The sequence below is a fragment of the Coloeus monedula genome (assembly GCF_965178545.1).
Source record: "Coloeus monedula genome assembly, chromosome: 1".
Lineage (NCBI taxonomy): Eukaryota > Metazoa > Chordata > Aves > Passeriformes > Corvidae > Coloeus > Coloeus monedula.
Window position 1 is genome coordinate 85,623,504 of NC_138781.1, and position 15,376 is coordinate 85,638,879.

Genomic DNA, 15,376 nt, shown 5'->3' on the forward strand with positions numbered 1-15,376 from the left:
AGGATATAGACAAGGTGGGGTATTCAGTGTTCTTTTTGCCTGTTTTTACTGCCATGTTCTTCTCTCAGGTATGCCAGGAACCTAATAATGGTCAGTGCAACTGAAGCATTACTGATGGTAAAGGGTAACTAGCAGAGCTAGGGATCATTTAAACCAGCATATGAGACCGGATGGGGTGCATTCAATAGTCCTGGAATAGCTGTCTGCTGTCACTGCAAGTTACCACTTTTGAAAGGGAGTGGCAATCACAAATAGGTTTCTGAAGACAGAAGAAAGCAAATTTCATGTCGCTTTTCAAGAGAGGCAAGAAGGAAGATCTGGAGAAATACAGGCCACTCAGCCCTGTATGGAGAAGTTAGGGAACAAATTTTCCTGGAAGCCATTTAGAACTGTAGGGTTGGCTGTTCAAGGTGCTAAAGAGCTTCCATTAACACAAGCTCATCATAGGTCAGGACCTTTCAGTACCTGACAGGGTGATCATCTTTGGCATAAGCAGCCACTCCTAAGACACAGTGAAGCTGGGACTCAGCTTCCCACAGCCAGCACTGTGGTGGGATAACCTGGGCCAACAGCCAAGCACCCAGACACCCGCTCACTTCCCTTCCTCCCACTTACTGCAGGGCACAGAGAAAGCCTTGATGCTGTGCAAGCACTGCTCAGCAACAGCCCAAACACTGTTATGTTAACACTGCTTTGGTCACAAACCCAAAGCACAGGACCATAAGGGTGACTATGATGAGAATTAACCCCATCCCAGACAGACACAGCACAGGCATGATGAACGTTCTAATGATATTTCGATAAATTCTTAACACAGGATAATTGGTGAACTGACAAAACTAGATTTCTGTGGAAAGTATAAAAAATTGTAATACTAGCGAAAAAAAAGAAAAAGAAAGAATAATTTAAATTATGTAATCTGGACAAGCAGGAAAAACTGAAAACTGCTAAACAAACCGAATCTCTGTGCAAAGAAAAAGTAAAATATAGGTACATACTTTAAAAACATCTTATAAACTTTAGCTCTCAGCCAGGAAGTACTTTGAAAATATACTCATTAAAATTGACATAATTCTGGGACACAACTGAAAAGCCAAACAGCCTTCCACCATTGTTCAAACGCTGCAGCTTCCTAAGGAGAGGTCATAAAACTTCCCAACCTTACAGAATGCTGATACTTTGCATTCTTTTCATGTAAGAAGAAAGAGGACTGGAGAGATAACAGGAGAAAAAATGTGTTAGCCTTATACCCTTGAGCTGTGATGAAATACCAGTCTACTTACATTTAATTATGTTCAGTTTATAACAAAGCATTCAGCAGAAAACATCAATAAGAATGTTGACACACTCAGACTCCTTCTAATAAGAATGAAGAATTATAGTTGGAAATCTGGCATCTAGAATTCAACTGAAAAGGAATTTTGCTGTTTAGCAATTAGTTCTCTCTGAAACATAAAGTAGTGTTTCTAAAGGAAAATTATTGGGTAGACTTGCAATTGAGGTATGTGTTCAGATAAGTTCAAAGATTAAAAAATGACTCCATTACTCTAGACAAAGACACATTTGGACTAAATATACACCACAATATATAATTTCTTGTTGTATATTACTTAACGTTCTCTTGAAAGAACATAAATAAATAATGCAGAGTGTAAAGACCAGGACTCTGCAATTGATATGTTTATGGCAAAGTTAACAGAAGTCTTAGGTCTGAAACTAAGGCACTAAGGCTCTTCCAGGAGAAGACATGTCTTTTAGAATAGGTCTGGCTGTATCAGAGGGATAACGCAGAGCCAGGCAAAGCGTATGTCAGGTATTGGTGCTGTGGGAAGCTGAGTGCCACCTTCACTCCTGCCTTAGGAGTGGCTGCTTGTATCTAAGCTAAAAGGGTATGAGGCTAACACATCACCCTGTCAGGTATTGAAAGGTGCTGACCTATGATGAGCTCGTGTTAATGGGAGCTCTTCAGCACCTGTAGCAGTCAAACTACAGTCTTACGAAGTTATTTCCTAGAAGCTAGGAGCAACTTACTTGCGTACATAAAAAACTCGCTCTGAAGCCAACAAAGTTTCTGTGAAAGATTAGAAAGACCCCGAAGATACTGAAATCAATGAAATTTGATGTTATTTACCATGCTATCTGACTTTAAATATGAAATATGGACAGTAAGCAACCATCAGTTCTGTACTGAGTGCTTACTGCAAGGCTTGTAGTTAGCCAGGTTCTCAGTTTCTATCACAACCACAAACCCCCCACATTCTGAGGTTATCTGTTTACAGAAATAAAATGTAGAAAAACCCCCACCAAATCCAATGTGTTTGTAAATACGAAGAAGTTAAATTAGCTTGACCTTTTTCGTTTTCACTTTTGAACCAATATTAATTCTTTCCTTTTCTAAAAAAGCACAGCTTGCAGAGGTCCAAATCAGTAAGACAGAATGGGATGGGAAAGAAAGGAAGAGAGGAGTGGGTGAGACCCACTTGCCGAGTACAACACCTAATTCTTTGAGCCTCATTTGGTATGAACACCAGTAACTCCCAGGAGCAATCACAGCCCCTGCTCACACTGATCCTGAGGCCGTGATGAAAGTCCAAAACTGCAACAGGCTCTGCACATTTATCTCAAGTGGAGGGAAGCCTTGTCATCTGCCATCTACAGAGCTCTCTAACTGGGCAGCACTAATGCGCTCACTATCCACCATGAAAAAATACACTGTTTCTTCAGTAAGTCCCAGACTAAGGAGACAATGGGGAGAGAATTGTGCCCCAAGGCAGTTCACTGTTTTCATCTCTGCTACTAGTTCCGCTTTGGCAGCTTAATTCTCTGCAGTTCCATTTACCCATTCTAAGGCAGTGGATAATGAAAATTACAGCCTCCATGCAGAATATTGACCTCTTTGGATAAAAAACCTCCAAAAGATGGAATTTACTTCATGTGTTGACATATGCCTCCCTACTTCCCTTCTTTTTTTCTCTACCCCTCTCTCTTTCTCTTTCCCTCTGCCTCCTCCCCCCTTTCTACCTTTCTACCATTGAATCTATAAATTGCTTTATTAATCCTCCATATCAAAATACTTCTGTATTAGTATCACCATGAATAGTGTTTTAAAGCAGAATTGCAGAGCACTGCATTAGGGGAAGAATGAAAAGTGATATTTTGCAAGGCAAAGCCTCTGGAAACTCACAGACATTTATTCTCCTTATATTCCTTTTAGTATACAGTGGTAAAGCCATTTATATATCATTTTATTTTATTTTAATGAAAAGCAAAAAATTTTAGTGTAATGTGAGGATGTATTGTGATAGCAGTTTCCATTTGGGTTTTCCTTAAAGGCAGAATTCTCATGTGAACTCGGTATAAATTTTTACTCCAGCTGTATGGCAAACAGCAACCTGATCTTGAAAGAAAAGAAACCTACAACAAATTATGTCACTCTAGCATGCACCATGCCTAAAACTCAACAGCTAAAATAATACTGTAGAGTGGGGAGGAGCAAGTGTAAAAAGCAGTCATTGCAGCTAAGATATTAACAGAATAACAGACTACTTTTGTGAAAAAGGCATACAGAACAATTTCTTAATTTACTACGAGCCTCCTGAATTTGCTTCATATCTCAGCAGTAATCCATCATACTGAGAAATTGCTTTTCGTGCCGATTTAATATTTGATAACAGCTCAGAAGTCTGAACTTTATGACAATATAATATGAGTGGCAATGTAACATTGCAACATTTCTTTCTGAAAACATCATCATTCTACCTTTCTCGTGAGATAGACCTGTAGTATACTTTTTATCAGAAATATTTCTGAGGAAATCTAATAAAACACTAAGAAAAAAGAGCATTTGAGTTTTACAATTACATTGTGATCCAATTCAGGAACTTCTAACACTCAACAAATTTATGTTTGCCCCAGTGGGAACTTACTCTAATTGTAAAGAAAAAAATAAAAAAAAGAATTATATAGATTTTACTGGAAAATTGAATTAGTAAATCAAGCAAGCAAATAAATTTGAGTTCCTTGTCAGCGTTAACAGTACAGTTAGAGTAACAACATGGAATTAATCAGATCAAGATACAGAGAAACCAGCAAACACTGCAACCCAAGTGACTTTAATGAGTCAATGCAACAACAATCAGTAAGGGAAGGGTGGAAAATCATTATTAAAGCATGTTACTCCTTGCTCCAAGTTTATTTGGTGGTTTTCTTACACAAGCTATTTTCCCATGTCTGTATATTAAAACAAAATCACCTTTTTGGGTGGCAACCCACACAATCTCTGAAGATTTCCTAACAAACCATAGCCCTAAACTCAGCACCGTTTCCTCAATCTGGTATAGAAGTGGACAAAACTGAAATGGCATTATTTGACTTTTGCTAAAAGATTTACGTATTTCCACATAAGTGAAAAAACAAGGAATTTTCTCATGTGGCTGTATCAGACTAAGCCCATTCTTATAAGTAGTGAGTAGCAATTTATACAAATACAGATCTGCAAACTCAAAAAGTCAAAGCGAAGGATCAAATTCCTAAGTAAACCCTTCGGTTTGTTTTATCATTTCTCAGAAATTATGGCACCCTAAAAATGTCAAAAGGATTAGAACTATGTGGATAACTGATATTTTTATTAACTTGCAGGGAAAAAAAAAGAAAAATAAGAAGATAAAAAGAGAAAATAATTTCATTTCCCCATGGTTTTTAATCTTTGAAAACAGCAAAATCTTAGACGTTATTGAAATAAAACAATCAAATTTTCAAAACAACTACCTGCTTTCAGGTAAAAGTATATTGGATGCATTATCAAAATCAGCTGGTAGTTTTCATTAACTTGATGCTTTTCTATAAATTTGGCAAAACCCTGTTCACTGAAAGAGTTTTGCCTACCCTGTAGCTAAACATAGAGCAGATTATCATACTTCCCGGGATTTACAGCATGCGTGTGCATATGTGTGCTGCAAATGACAGCAAAAGTCGTGTGGCAAAGCAGTTAACTGCCTTTTAAATGCTGGATGACCCTAGGTTTCACTATTATAATTTCCCATTGACTTGAACCCAAAAATTGCTTTTCTATGTGTGTCAGGATTTTCAGAAAGAACACAAAATTTTGCTGCAGGCCCCAAGTGAAAGCACCATAACTACAGCCATCTGTTTAGTACTGGTGAGCATTTTCAAAATTGACATAAACGGTGTTCTAATCATAGTTCAACAGACTGTTTATTTTTAAAAAAGACTGCTTACTGAACATACTTTGGGCTATAAAGTACAAAAAATAAGAACCTGGTATTACTGTCAGAAGTGCTGTGAAGGCCTAACTGCGACTGAAAATAGCTGTTACACGCATGCTTTTGCATACTTACCTAACTATTCTCTTCAGGTTGTTTATTTTTTACTTAGCCTTTGGGATTTGTAAAGGGTTTTTTCCCTATTTTTTGGCTGGCTTTTTTTTAATGTGGGAGTTGGGTATTTGCCTGCACCATCAACACAAAAGATGTAACTTCTTTCTGCTTGCTATTTTAGTTAAAATTAGTAGCAGCTGGAGAGTTGTCTTTCTTGGTTGTGCTGGATAATGTCACAAAGACTTTAGATGTCTATTACCAGCTTTTACCCATGAACTGAAGAGGTATGTAGTGGAATCCTCCGCAAAAATACTCATATTCTAGAACATCCAGCAGTCTTCAAAACATGTTTATATATGAAATATTCTAAACAACATTATTTATTTACTCTTCCCTCAGTGTGCTGCATTTCAGTGCCCTGTGATGCTGTCGTTCACTTCTTTTCCAGTAGGGACTTGCCTTTGCTACAATCTCTGGGAAAAGTGTGTCAGCACCAGGCGTGGCTGAATTGGCAAAGGAAGTGACTCCACAGCCAACTTTTTGTAAAAACTCTGCCTGTTTTCCGATGAAGTTTCCCACTGTTGCTGCCATTTGTGCGTGCTGGTACAAACAGCTGGCCTGCTGGAAATGACTAAGTGACTGAAAAATCCTGGCATTTTACTGCCTGTCATTAAGAATGCCTCTGTATTTCTTGTACATTGGCATAATTGAGCAGGACATTGTTTAGCCTGGGGAAAAGGAGGCTCAGGGCAGTCCTTATTGCTCCCTACATGTAGCTGTGAAAGGAGGCTGTAGCTAGTGAGTGCCAGTCTCTTCTCCTAGGAAAAAAGTAACAGGATGAGAGGAAATGGCCTCAAGTTGTGCCAGGAGGGGTTTACCTCGGATGTTAGGAAAAATGTCTTAATGGAAAGGGTTGTAAAGGATTGGAACAGATTGCCCAGGGTGAACTATGTTCACCATTAAACCATGTCCTGAAGTGCCATATCCACACTTTTTTGAACACTTCCATGGGCAGTGCTAAGTTGATGGTTGGACTTGATGATTTTAAGGGTCTTTTACAACCTTAAGGATTCTCTGATGCTGTGATTGCTACTAATATTATGGCACTGCTACTAGCTGGAAAAATGCATGTTGCCATACATCTGCCAAAGAAACCATCCCTCTGTTTCACAAAATTGAAGTCCCACTTACAAACTTTGCAGCATCTCCTCATTTAAATGCTCGATTTTACAAATCTCAATCTATTTACTTATACATTTATTTTAATTTTGGATTTTGTCTACCTTTTGTTTTTCTTCCAACAATTTAAAAACAATATTTGAAAATGAGATTCTATCCTATGGTATCATAATGACATTTGTATAGTTCTTCTGCAAGCATAGAAACTTAGCATTGGCACAGGCCTCTGTTGAGGAAAGCAATAATTACGTGCACTGACAACTATAGCGAGGTTGGTCTGAGAAGCTCCAGACCATGGAAAGCAGCGAAGATCCTGCACTCTCCCTCCCACAAGCCTGATGCTCTGTGTGCTTGCTCCTGCCTGACCTACCTTCAGTCCTCTCTCCCTTCTCCCCGGGGTCCTCATCCTCATCTCACTCAACCAGTTCTGGCTCCTACTTCATTGTTTGAGGAAAAACATTGCTTTCCTTCTGCCATGGTATTTGCCCTGCTTCACAATTCTCATGTTACCTCTTGTATTGGGTTGACCCTGAGTTGATGGACAGTCTTTAAGACCAATTACGCTTCTCACAATTTACATATTTAAACCGCACAGAAAGGCGGGACTTCCCTTTTGGTCGGAGCTCGCTTGCTGGGAGGTGGGGGCTCCAGAGCCTCCCGGCCCCGCCGGGCCGGGCCGGGGCCACTGCCCCTTTCCCCCTTTCCCAATGCTGCGGCACGGACCCTGGGTGGCTGGGGGGGGACTGCCTCAGAGCCACAGGCAGCTAAAACCAGCCATGGACTGCTCACAGCTAAACCCATCCAGCGCGGCTTCTGGGGACCGGCGGGTCCCTCTCCTCTCCATGCGGAGCCGGCGGAGTCAACGGGAGCCGGCAGAGCCTCCTGTCTGCAGCCAGCACACTTCGTGCTGAACTGAAGAAGACACCACGCAGCCAGCAGCACAAAGGGAGCGAGGCTTTCCCCACCGTAAAGGCTGAACAAGAACACTCTTCAGCATGGCGGTGTCAGTCAGAGAGAAAGAGAAGTGAGTCACATGGGACAGAGCTGAGCATGGCGACAGGAGAAAAGAGGGCGGTGCCACGATTCTGGCGCGCAGCTTAAAAGAAACCTTCTTGCATGCCGTGGTAAGAAACTGTAATACCACAAACTGTTTGTCTCTTTAATCCATTTGAAGAACATGGGGGGATGGAGTATCTTCGTGTGCCTGTGAAGATTGTGAAGAATGCCGATGCCAGGCTATACAGTAGTAAGAGGCTGTTAGAGACTTGTGGCGAAGAAGAGCCTTTGTGTGCAGGCCAAAAGAACTTATCCTTAAAAAGATGAATAACCACATGTGATGGCCCATGTTTTGCAGTGTGAAAGAACTGTGAGATTTTTCATGGGAGAGATGTTCTACACACAGCAGATTGTTTGTTTCCGGGCGGATCTGCTGTTAGTGGCAGTTTGGGAACCACGTGCAACTGAAGGAAAAACCCTTTTTTCCTTAAGCATAAGAGAGAGACTTTTCAAGAACTGGAACACTGACTAACATCCCATGTTCTGTTATCCCTTGTGTGAGCTAGGTAAAAGGAGAGAAGTGCTGGCTGGAAGGGGGGGGGGGAGGATTTGCTTTAATTTTGTTTTGTTATTGTCTCTTTACTTTTAATTCTATTAGTAATAAAACTCTTTCATTGTACTGCAACTGTTTAAGGTTTGTGCCTGCTTTGCTTTTCTCCTAATTCTTATCTCACAGAAGGAAAACAAGTAAGTAATGAATATTTTGAACCAAAACCACTACACCTCTCCACCACCCCCTACTCAACTTTTTGACCTTGTCTCCTTGCCCACTCAGGCCAAGTCCTCCCGTTCCTCATTTTTCCTTTTTCAATCTCTCTTCCCTTCTTCCAGTCCTTGCTCCTTCTGCACTAGAATGGTTTGCCTTGAGATCCCAGCTTCCAAACCCAATGCACAGCTGCACTTTCAGGAAATTTCAGCCCTGTGAGATACTCAGGTTATATGTTGTATTTTAGCTGCAAAGCCACAGCAAGCCTTCATACAAGTACTTGTGTTAATGGTGACGCGAATTCTCATAACGTTAAACGTTGCTGGCTATAGCAAGAACAGCCAAAGCACATCTTAGATGTAATACTTCCTCCCAGTGCATCTTCATGTACTAAAGCTTTGTGCTTAAATAGGAAATTATTACTGCTTCTTGGAGAAAAATCATTAACTTGCAGGTGTTTTAATATCATAAAGCACATTTTCTTTAATTTCATTTCTATAACAGGTGGTTTAGATTAAACCTGCAGCAGCAAAAATTTCTATCAACTTCAGTAACCAGCACAGGGAAATCCAAAGTAAACAAACCTGGGAAAACTAAGAAAAAGTGAGAATGCAATATTTTAATTAAAATTCAGGAGATGGTAGACAAAAAAGTGTTAAAATCTCATAATTCTACCCTAGAAAAAAATTATAATCTGGATAGACTTTGACAGAGACTAGAAAGGGAATTGGATTTGTGTTAGGCTACACGGAAGGTGACAGAGCTGAAAATACAATCTGAGACTCTAAAGTGCTGCACGTGTAAGAAATTGAAATAACCCAGCAGCAAAATGTAAGAACTTAGTTACAATATTTTTACAACATTTGTTCATTCAAGCTGTTAAGGATACCACGATGTGATTATATTTTGGACTGTTGCAAAAAAAACCCCAAAACGTGTATTTACACATCACACATATTTTTGCAATGGTAATACAGTTGTCACAAAGAGTGATAGCAAACAAATAAAATATTATTGCATTAATTTCCCTGTAACAAATGTGTGATGACGTATTTCTATACCACTCTGGAGGGGGGAGGGTCAACTTCCAAACACCCATCTTTTGGGATACTTGCTTTTTTATTTCAAACCATAAAAGAAAACCAGAATGGCCTGCATGGTTTACACTTTGCTGCTAATGTAATTCATTCAGATATTGTGTTCTATGCCTTTCCACATAGCTGGGAAAACAAAACTCAAGTGTTTGAAAATTTTCTTATAACGATGTGAATCAGCACTGTAATTTCAAACAGAAAGGAAATGAGATCTGAAGCAAAGGCAAGGTGGGCACTTACTGCCCCGAGTTATCAACACGGTCTCCAGCACAAATCCAAAGCACGGCCCCTACCAGCTATTGTGACGCAAACTAACTCTTCCCCAGCCAAAACCAGCACAGCTCTCTTTATGCCACTTCACACATACGCGGTTTGGCAGAGCACAACAAAGCGCAAGCCGCGAGCTGCCAATTAGTCACTAATTACAAATATTATTTGAAGTGCACACGCAGACCATTCAATATCACGTTGTTAACTGCCCGCGCCGTTTCTCCCGGGCAAATGAAACAAACAGGGCGGGTCACGCTACAAGAGCTGCCTCCGCTGCCCTCACGCCACACGAGAAGCCGCCTGTTGCGGGCGCCACGTCCCCGCCCGCCCGGCCAGGGCAGGGCCCGGCGCCCGGCGCGGCACCGCCCCCGCGGCGGCCACGTTAACAGGGCGGGAGCCGGGCCGTGCTCGCCGTGCTGTGCCGGGGTGCGGGCGCGGGGCCGTTGGCACAGTAAAAATGTCTTCGCCTCCTAAAGAGAAAGCAGAGACGCGGGCCGGACACCCTCCTGCTGGTACGGCCGCCGGTTCCCGTCTCTCCGCTCTTTCTCTTGCCACGCCGGGGGACGGGACGGGGGGGCCGGGGCGGCTGCGGGCCGGCGGGGCCGGGCGCCGGTTCCCCGCCAAGTTCCCTCCTGTGCGCGCCGGGGCTGAGGAGGGCGAGGGCGGCCTCGGGAGGGTCCCGCCGCCGCCGGGGGTGTGAGCCCCGGGAGGTTCGAGGCCCCGGGGATGCGAGCCCCGGTGGGTTTCCTCGCTCTCCGCTGCTCGGGCGCAGTGCGGCGCTCTGGCCGCGGGAGGTGCGCTGGGATCCCCTCCTGGGCGGCCCCGGCCCTCCTTGCCCTCTGGCAGCCTTTCCCGGTGACGGGTGACGCTCCCTGCCCTGCCTCTCCCCGAGGACCTCTCTGGATGCGGCAAAACCCTCATCGGGTGTGGGCAGCTTTGCGTCTCCAGGCTCCGACCCAGCAGGCAGACAGCGTTGTCTTCCCGAGCATCCCGCCCTCGAAAGGCGGCGGAGGCCTCCGGAACCCCCGCCTGGGGCTGGTGGTGGTGGGAAGGGGAGCGGAGCGGTCTCGGCCCCACGCAGCCTGCGGGGCTGTTCCAGCAGAGTGTACGCTGAGTGTGAACAGATACTGCAAACCAGGAGTGCTCTGTGCATCCATTTTGCCTGCGGGCGTCATGGTGTGAGTGCCAGAGCAGGCTGCGTGCCCCTGGCAGCGATTCTGGCAGGGTAGGAAACAGGTAAAGCTGCTTGAGAAGTGCCCAGCAAAGGACCTCCTTCCCTCTCCATCCCGCTGCTGTATGCGAGTGGGCGGTCAGGGTAGGAGTTGGGTGTCACCTCCAGTGGGACACTGACCTACCAGTGTCCATAGGTGGCAGCTCTTCTCTGCACACAGGTGGGGTTCAGTTCGTGGCAGCATCGAAGTTGTTTTCCTTCATGTACTGTTAGTTTTGCTTCTTAGAGTTTTCTTAAAGAAAGGGAACTTTGGTCCCTGCATCAGCAGCTTTACATATGTCGTCTAATGTTTCCCTGTGGAGTTGTTGGTGAGCTTTTTTTTTTTTTTTTTTTTGGCGTTTCAGTAAAAAATGCTGAAATTCTAAATTCCCAAGGTGGCTAGTTTTATTTTCAGCTGTTGAATCCTAATTGAGTTCTGTGCTCTTTAAAATGAGGACCTGAAATCCCTCTAAATAGAAGTGAAAAGTATTGGCTTTGCTTTGCATGGCAGATACAGTTCAGCAGTGCAGGTAAGTCAGTCCCTTGGCTGAGCAGTCATTCCAGTCTTGCAGCCTCCTTCTTCATGGCATTAGCTCTTATCTGACTTCCTGTTGAGCTGCTTCAGGGAACAAACCAAAGCATCATTTTCCAATGTTGACAGCTTTTGTTGCCCGCTTCTCAACCTGGCTTGTCTTCAGGTACACATCAGCTCCAGAGTGGAGGGATCATTAAGATTTTATATTGGTTTAGCTGTCTTCCAGCTACACCACTGATGAAACGAAGATGCTTTGTAACTGTTTTTTCTGAAGTTGCTCCATGTTTGAGAGTTTTGCTTCAAAACCCGTCTTTTGAAACTGGTGGGATTTTAAGACCTGAAGTGAGCCTCCCTAGGCCACATGAGAAGCTAGCAATGCACAGTGTAAAAGCACAAGTGGATTACAGTACAGGTTTCCTTTGCAGTCAGAATATTCAGTTTCGATTTTTTTCTTTGTAAAACATACGAACTGAAGAACACCTTCAACTGTGTGCCATTTAAAATCATTGGCATCCCTGTCTTGTTTGTGGGTTTTTTTTGTTTTGTTTTGTTTTTTGTGAGCATGCACACAAAATTGAGCTTTGGAAGGAAGGCGATCACTGAGTCTATCTGAGGCCAGGAGAAACTAATGCTTTACTGTATCTTCAGGTCGCTTTGGGAAGAAGATTTTTCTGAGCTGTTTGGCCCTTTGGTCTTTTAACACTTGGAAAATCCACAAGAAATGTTTTGACTAGCAAGAGTGTATATTTACTCTAGTGGTTGAAGATAGAAGATTAAAACCTATCTCCAGCTGGTTTAGATCGCTGAATATTAGAATAATGCAATAGGTCAGTCTGCAAACAAGTTTTAATAAAATGAAGTAAGAAATTCTTTAAAAAAATTAATATGGGGGAATTTTATTTATAAATAACAAGGCAAATTTCTATCAAAGAAAAGATGTGAATAGGGGATCTCTTCTGATAAATGGCTTAAAAGCTCAGGTTTTGCTGCATACAGCTCTATAAAGAGCACTACCTGCACTTACAGACGTGTCTTATCCTACTGAGTATGTTGGACATGTAAAAGTTAGGAAGGATTTGAGTCATCAAATTAAAAGCAAAATGACAAATCTGTTGTTTTTCAAGTGCACTGTTGGCCCTTGCTTACTGACTGCACTGCATTCCTCTCTGCATTGATCTTTCACATAGGGGGAAAAGGCACTTGAAAGACAAAGGGTAATGAAATGGAAAGAAACCTCAAGACCTCAGGGGAGGAAGTGACTTTGACCTCCCTTCTGAAATTTAAGAGGGCCCTTACTTAATCTTTATTAAATCTATCACTGCCTATCAGTGAGATCAAGTGTGCCCATAATACATTGCTGAGTAGGTTTGTACAGTCCCTCTGAAGAGATCTGTGTAATTATGCTTTAGCTGTTCATCTAGTGCGTACTGTGGAGGGATAAAGGAAGGTGATTGTGTTAATAGTGTATTTATGAAGTTTTATGATAGGTTTGTGAAAATAGTTATGTGCTTTTTTTCTACTTTAAAAAAAATAGCTCTGAGCCAAGATTGCTGTGAAATGATGGCATATAGTAATTCCTGTTCTTACTTTGCTGAACACTAATGTATGCTCCCTTAATCTTGTACAAAAGCATATTTTGTGTTTCCCTTTTCATACATCTTATCATTGTAATGGAATCTGTTATTACACAGTACATAAGGAATAAATTTTTGTGTTAATATTGAATACTATAGTCAAGAAAAAGGAAAACTGATAAGACTCTTGGTTGTACTCTGGATTTCTAAAAGTTCCTGTCTGGTTGCTGTGACGGGCAGGTGATTTGGGTTGAGCTGGAAGGTTTCCCTGGGAAGGACTGCACTCTGAAGCAACTGGGGCCCAGGGTGTCCCTGACCTGTGGTGCTTCTCCAGGCACTTGGTACTTGCTCCAACTCAGTGGGGTTTATTTCAGAATTCAGTCTCAGAAACAGTGAGGAGTCTAGCAGTGGGGGCAGGGAGGAAAAAGTAGAATGCTTCCCCACTCCAGATCAGCTTGAGTGGTAATTGATTAACGCAGTTGTTTAATATTTCCAGAAGGAGTAGTCATACCCTTCTGAGGAACACGGGCTGGCATTCACGGGACTGACAAGGTAGTCCTGTCTGCCTCTTGAGGGGGGAGAGCATGACAGATGATAATTAAAATCCAAAACTTATATTCAGCAGTGAGGCAGATAGACTTGTTGGTCTTCTCAGTGTGCTGGCAAATGATCCCTTCTTTATTTCACGCTTTAGTCGCCACTCCAGGGAGCCATTCCCTGTCCTCTCCTTCCTTAGCACCTGAGCTCTCTACTTGCTCTTCAGCACAGGAGCTGCTTTCTTCCTAATCCCAACACAGTGTGGTTGACACCATCCACTTCTGGATACTGCTTTCTGACAGTGTTCTGGAAGGTGGTTTATCAGTTATTTAAATCCTTTGTTTTCAGGATAAGGAAATCTGATCTCTTTTAAGGATGACTTTTAAGTGACAAAATCACCATGGTAAGCATCTGTCGAATTATGTAGTAAATGCTAGGCAAGTAGGAAATAGATGAATACTCATAACTCCCAAGAAAATCTCACAAATGTTGAGTGGGTTTTTCATTACCTTGGTGGATGTAATCATTTCTTCTCTTGTCACACCCTGAGGTAGTGTAGCTTAGCTGATACCTTTTGAAAAGGAAGGTGAATTATGCTGCAAGGGTATTTATCATCTTAAGCTAAATCTCTTGAAACTGGATTGGGTACAAGCATGCTGTGTCATGGGTGGCAGATGTGTACATCAGCTATATGTACAGAGTGCTATCTAATTATTTCACTTCTGATCTCACAAATACACATGATATTGCAGCTGTTTGATGGATTCTTCTGCACAGTAACCTTGGATTGCTAAATATAATTAAATTATGCACCAGAGTTCTTTAAGCTGTCTCTACTATGCCTGCTGGTATTAGTTCAAAAAATCAGATTTAAAATTCTAAGTTGCTGCATTAGTCACTATTATGCCTTTTTAGTTGTCTGGTTATTTGCTTTTTAATCCCTGTTAATTCTGCATACAGGCAAATCTGAACGTGTTAGCTGTGTATCTTTTCCAGTGACAGATAAAGAGACAAGGAGTGGCTGGTGGCCTGATGATATATGAGAGGGGAGACATTTTAGATCTAAAATAGCACTAAGTCTTCAGGTATTGTTTTCTCTAGTATTCTGTTAGATGTTGAAGGACATGGAAGTGTGTGTATTGTTCGGAGCTGCTGTTTGTAACCCTGGCAGATGTTGCTGTGGAGACAGCATCTTCCACAAAAAGTAATTTGGAATAAATAAGTAAAAAGTTCTGATTGTGCAATGATGTTAAATTTAGAAATTAGTAAAATAAATTAATAATTTATAAATACATGTAAATAAAGCATAGCAGTACTTTGATTGAGATGTTAAAACAAGACTGCACATGACAGAACTCAGTGTTTGCTTTTACAAACAAACTTAAATTTCTAAAGAGCTTGAATCAAAAAAATTACTTGGAATTTTAATTTTTGCTTCATTTTAGACAACAAAGAAATGTAGTTTTTTAAACTTTCTTTCCTTGTCCCATGTGAAATATTTCTCGCCAATTAAAGTTTTACGTTGCAGAGAGAACACATAATGGTTAGTGATTTGGGTTTGGGGTTTTTTTTAATGCATGATAAGATGACACAGTTTTGTAGGCTTTAAAAGATATTTGACTTTGCCTGTTGATTGCCTGTCTTTAGTTAATGACCTTTATTGAACTAGAAGTTTATCATTCAAATATCACTCAGAACTTAAAATTGTTTTTAAAAGACAGGGCCAAAGAGCTTTCACTTTCTTCTGGAGCAGGTCACTTTCTGTTTCCTGCTTTCCTCCACCCAGGCTGTAAAATTTATGCACAGCAGTGGCCTTTCCATCGCTGTCCTGGTTAAGAATTGGGAATTAGACCTGTGTCTAGGTTTCTGGGATTAGCAC

At 41.9% G+C, this 15,376-nt stretch overlaps 1 protein-coding gene across 1 annotated transcript in view; it reads left to right on the top strand.

Annotated features, from left to right (window-relative positions):
* The first annotated feature begins 10,043 nt into the window (after positions 1–10,043).
* The window catches only part of DAP (death associated protein), a 53,056-nt gene continuing 47,723 nt past the window's right edge, over positions 10,044–15,376 (top strand). The window contains exon 1 of the mRNA XM_082278757.1: positions 10,044–10,153. Coding sequence (XP_082134883.1) covers positions 10,099–10,153 — 55 coding nt within the window. The 5' untranslated portion in view covers positions 10,044–10,098. The remainder of the gene's footprint in view (positions 10,154–15,376) is intronic.